The sequence below is a fragment of the Manacus vitellinus genome, unplaced genomic scaffold, assembly GCF_001715985.3.
Source record: "Manacus vitellinus isolate BGI_N305 unplaced genomic scaffold, ASM171598v3 scaffold_1_pilon, whole genome shotgun sequence".
Lineage (NCBI taxonomy): Eukaryota > Metazoa > Chordata > Aves > Passeriformes > Pipridae > Manacus > Manacus vitellinus.
The window spans coordinates 508,368-513,394 of NW_021939396.1; the positions used below are offsets into that span (position 1 = coordinate 508,368).

Sequence of the window (5,027 nt, forward strand, 5' to 3'; positions counted from 1 at the left end):
ATATTATGTATATATTTTACATACACACACACACATACATCTTATAAATATCTATGTAAAAATAGGATTTAAAAAAATATATATATGTATTTTACATATATTTCTAGGATATATATATATAAGGAAGAAATAGGATTTTTTCCTTCTTTCCCAGATTGTTTTATACTTTCTCTTCTCCCAGGCCCAGCTGGACAAGGAGCAGCTGTTAAGCTTTGCCAGGGGTGAACTAAGATTCCTAAACCAGGGCATCAAGGACGGGTAAAATAAACAATTACTGACCAGTCTGGAATATTTTAAAACCTATAAACCAAAGTCAAGGTGCTCCAGGGTGGGAATCCTGCATCCCAAAACACAGGGATAAGGGGACAGTTTGGAGAGAGGAGGAAGGGACATCCCAGAGCAAAACGTGGCATTTTCAAGGGGTGATCCTGGACAAGCCAAAGCCAGACTTTGCATCCCAAGGCACACGGACCTGCCTCAGCTCCATGAAATCCTTGATTTCCTTCTCAAACAGGACACCTTCCTCTCCATAGTGTTCACTGATGAAATCCTGGATGGAAAAAAAAACAACAGGAGAAAAACCCTGAGCGAGTGACCCCTTCCAAACAGATTTTTATGATTTAAAAGGCTGATTTCGGACAATTCTGGACAAGCAATTTGCCAACTCTGCCCTCAAGAAAACATCTCTTCCCTCTTTCCAGATGCTCTCCAGCATCTTCAGACCCTCATCTCCCACTTTCCCATGTTTTAAGTCAGGTTCTCCCCCAGGAATTTATTTTTTTGCAGCTGTTCCAAACTAGGAAATGTTTTATTTTCCATCCACCAAGGGCACAGAACTCACCTTCAGTGGAACCAGCAAATCCAGCTCCTTGGTCTCCTTCAATCCCAAAGGGATCATGGGAACACTGATGGACTCACTGGAAAAGACAACAACTTATGTGGGAGTTGGTTTCCAAGTCTTGGAGGGATCCTGGGTGACAGGGATTAAAATGGAGCAGCTTTTTGCTCCTAAAAAAGGGTAAAGAGAGACTTGGAACAACAGAAGGATGCTCTTCCCAGAATAATTTGGGAATGGCAGTACAAAGAGAGCCTGAAAACATCCCTCTTGTTCCTCCAGCTTCTGCTTTTCGTGGAATTTTTTGGGTTGAAAGGGACCTGAAAGACCATCCAGTTCCACCCCCTGCCATGGGCAGGGACATATCCCACTATTCCAGGTTGCTCCAAGCCCCATCTAACCTGATCTTGGATGCTTCCAGGGATGGGGCAGCCACAGATTCTCTGGGAATTCTCTTCCAGCACCTCCCCACCCTCATAGATTTAACAGCTATTTTGATTTTCTGCTGCCAAGAAGGATAAAAACGGTCTGGATGAGCAGCAGAGTCTGGAGCAGACAGGAATTCCAGCCTTGCAAAGAGCTCCCAAAGCTGGATCCATCATGGAATTCCTCTGCACAGAGACAGGGAATGGGAACCTGCTGTGGCACCTGCAGCTCCTACCAGCTCCATAAATGATATCCAGGAGGGATGTCCCCAATTCCAGCACTGATCCATGTCCCACACATCCATGGACACCTGCATTCCCAAAGGATTGGTTTGGAGACCAGAAAACTTGGCAGAGAGTGGGATGGGAGGTGGGACAGGCAGGATCCAACCAGGTTTGCACCACAATTCCCCCTCATTCCCTCCCAGATTAACTGATAACTCGTTATCCCATCGCTCATTAGCGAGGAAAAGAGGCAGAGGAAGTTACAAAATCCAGAGGGAGCAGGGCAGGGAATTTTTCATCCCCATTTTCACCCGTTCCTGCTGAACAAACAGCTCCAAGAGCCATAATTAGGGCAGCAAACCCGTTACAGCTCCTTCCCTAACAAGATTTCCACTTGGATCCAATGCCTGGAGCTAACAAAGGGACTTTTGTTTTTCCTGGGCAGGACTTTGGGGTTGGTGCTGCCCTTGTTTGCTTTTTTAAACCAGGGCAAACCAGATTGGAAAAGCCAAATATCCCTGACAGGGAATGTTGGGGAGGAAACGAATTCCTGTTTTAGGGCAGAAGGATCAGTATCCAGGTTTAAATTCAGACTCCAAAAGACCTTCTGAGTGCAGGAAACACTCGAAGATGGTGGAGATTTGGATTTCCTTGGCTTTCTCTCCATAGGAGACCTGTGATCCTAAAAAAAAAATCCAGCACACAGGTCATCCCAATCCTATATTTAATGTCACTCCACAGGATGGAGTCACTCCATCACCCCCTGGAGTTTTCCTGGTCTTTGCACCTCCGTTCCCAGCAGCACAGAAATCCTTCCCATGTGCCAGGAAAAGCAGGATGGGCACAGAAATGTACAGTCATGGAATGGTTTGGGTTGGAAGGGGCTTTCCTAAAAACCTGGCCTTGAACACTTCCAGGGATGGGGCAGCCACAGGGAATTCTCTTCTCTGGGAATTCTATTCCAGCCCCTCACTGCCCTCCCAGGGAAGAATTCCTTCCCAATATCCCATCTAACCCTCTGGCAGTTTGAAGCCATTCCCATTCTCTTGTCACTCCATGTCCTTGTCCAAAGTCCCTCTCCGTGTTTCCTCCCAGCTCCCTTCGGGTACTGGAAAACCACAACCAGGTCACCCCCAAACCTTCTCTTCCCCAGGCTGAACAATCCCAGTTCTCTGAGCCTTTCCTTAGAGGACTGGAATGACTCCAACAGCAGGAACCCTGAGTCTCTGGACCCCTGGTCTAGTTTAGACTTTCATTCTCACAGGCTCAAAATTAACTTAAGGAATTTTTGCTCCGAAGTGCAGGTGTCCATGGATGTGTGGGACATGGATCTGTGCTGGGATCGGGGACATCCCTCCTGGATATCATTTGTGGAGCTGGGAGGAGCTGCAGGTGCCACAGCAGGTTCCCATTCCCTGTCTCTGTGCAGAGGAATTCCATGATGGATCCAGCTTTGGGGGCTCTTTGCAGGGCTGGAATTCCTGTCTGCTCCAGGCTCTGCTGCTCATCCAGACTGTTATAATCCCTGTAAACCAGTTTCAGTCCCTGTAAACCAGTTTTTAGTCCCTAAAAACCAGATTTTAGTCCCTGTAAACCGGTTTTTAGTAAACCGGTTTCAGTCCCTCTAAATCAGTTTTTAGTCCCTAAAACCCAGATCTGACTCCCTATAAACCAGTTTTTACTCTTTATAAACCAGCATTTAGTCCTATAAAGCAGTGCTCAGTTCCTGTAAACCAGTTTTTAGTCCCTAAAACCCAGTTTTTAGTCCCTATAAACCAGTTTTTAGTAAACCGGTTTTAGTCCCTATAAACCAGATTTTAGTCCCTAAAAACCAGTTTTTTAGTCCCTATAAACCAGTTTTTACTCCCTATAAACCACTTTTAGACCTTGTAAACCAGTTTTTAGTCCCTGTAAACCAGTTTTTAGTCCCTAAAAACCACTTTTAGACCCTGTAAACCAGTTTTTAGTCCCTGTAAACCAGTTTTTAGTCCCTAAAAACCAGATTTTAGTCCCTGTAAACCGGTTTTTAGTAAACCGGTTTTAGTNTATAAACCAGATTTTAGTCCCTAAAAACCAGTTTTTTAGTCCCTATAAACCAGTTTTTACTCCCTATAAACCACTTTTAGACCTTGTAAACCAGTTTTTAGTCCCTAAAAACCACTTTTAGACCCTATAAACCAGATTTTAGTCCCTAAAAACCAGTTTTTAGTAAACCAGTTTTAGTCCCTATAAACCAGTTTTTACTCCCGATAAACCAGTTTTAGTCCCTATAATGCAGATTTTACTCCCTATAAACCAGATTTTAGTAAACAGGTTTTAGTCCCTACAAACCACTTTTTACTCCCTATAAACCAGATTTTAGTAAACAGGTTTTAGTCCATACAAACCACTTTTTACTCCCTATAAACCAATTGTTAATCCCTATAAACCTGTTTTAGTCCCTATAAACCACTTTTTACTCCCTATAAATCAGTTTTTAGTCCCTATAAACCAGTTGTAGTCCCTATAAAGCAGATTTTACTCCCTAAAACCCAGTTTTTACTCCCTATAAACCAGTATTTAATCCTATAAACCAGTTTTCAGTCCCCTTTTCAGTCCTTCCCCCATCCCAGCCCCTCCAGGACAAAGGTCTGCCCAGAAAATCACCTTCCAACATGGAACAAAGAGAGTTTTCCCTTCTTGCTCCGGGCTGCCAGCAGGCACCTGGATATTTTCCAGGTGGCTGAGCAGAATTCCCAGGAGGATTTGCTCCCTGATCTTTGTCACCAGGTCAGGCTTTTTAAGCCCAGCGTCCCCTCAGGGCACTTCACTGACCGGCAGCAACGAATCCATTCATTCCAGTGAGCATGGAATGGTTTGGCTTGGAAGGGAGTGGAAAGATCCTCCCACCATCCCAGCTTGCTCCAACCTGGCCATGGACACTTTCAGGAATGAGGCAGCCACAGTTCCCCTGGGAATTCCATTCCAGACCCTCATCACCCTCCCAGCCAGGAATTCCTTCCCAATATCCCATCTAAAGCTCCTATGTTTCAGTCTGAAGCCATTCCCTGTGTCCTGCCCCTCCATCCCTTGTCCCAAGTCCCTCTCCAGCTCTCCTGGAGCCCCTTTAGGCCCTGGAAGGGGCTCCAAGGTCTCCCTGGATCCTTCTCTTCTCCAGGTTGGACATTCCCAGCTCTCCCAGCCTGGAATTCCAACCCCCTGCCGTGGGCAGGGACACCTCCCACTATCCCAGCTTGCTCCAACCTGGCCTTGGACACTTCCAGGGACCCAGAGGCAGCCACAGTTTCGCTGGGAATCCTATTCCACCACCCTCACAGGGAAGAATTCTTTCCCAATATCCCAACATTAAATCCTAAGGATAAAACCCCAAATTCCCAAAGGATGAAGGAGCTCTTCCCACAGGGATGTACCTGTCGTTCTGATACACGTCCACGCTGCTGTTGAGCTCCTCCAGCTCCTCCTTGAGCAGCTGCAGGTTGGAGTTGACGTAGCTCAGCTCCAGGGCAACCGTCTCCTTCACCTTGTGGTTACTGGTGGCCCTG

At 46.1% G+C, this 5,027-nt stretch overlaps 1 protein-coding gene across 1 annotated transcript in view; it reads right to left on the reverse strand.

Moving 5' to 3' along the window:
- Positions 1–5,027, reverse strand: part of RHPN1 (rhophilin Rho GTPase binding protein 1) — a 37,496-nt gene that overhangs the window by 25,095 nt on the left and 7,374 nt on the right. Inside the window, exons 3-5 of the mRNA XM_029959256.1 lie at positions 4,896–5,024; positions 842–917; positions 435–550 (exon numbers count right to left, since the gene is read on the reverse strand). Of these exons, the coding sequence (XP_029815116.1) occupies positions 435–550; positions 842–917; positions 4,896–5,024 (321 nt within the window). The remainder of the gene's footprint in view (positions 1–434; positions 551–841; positions 918–4,895; positions 5,025–5,027) is intronic.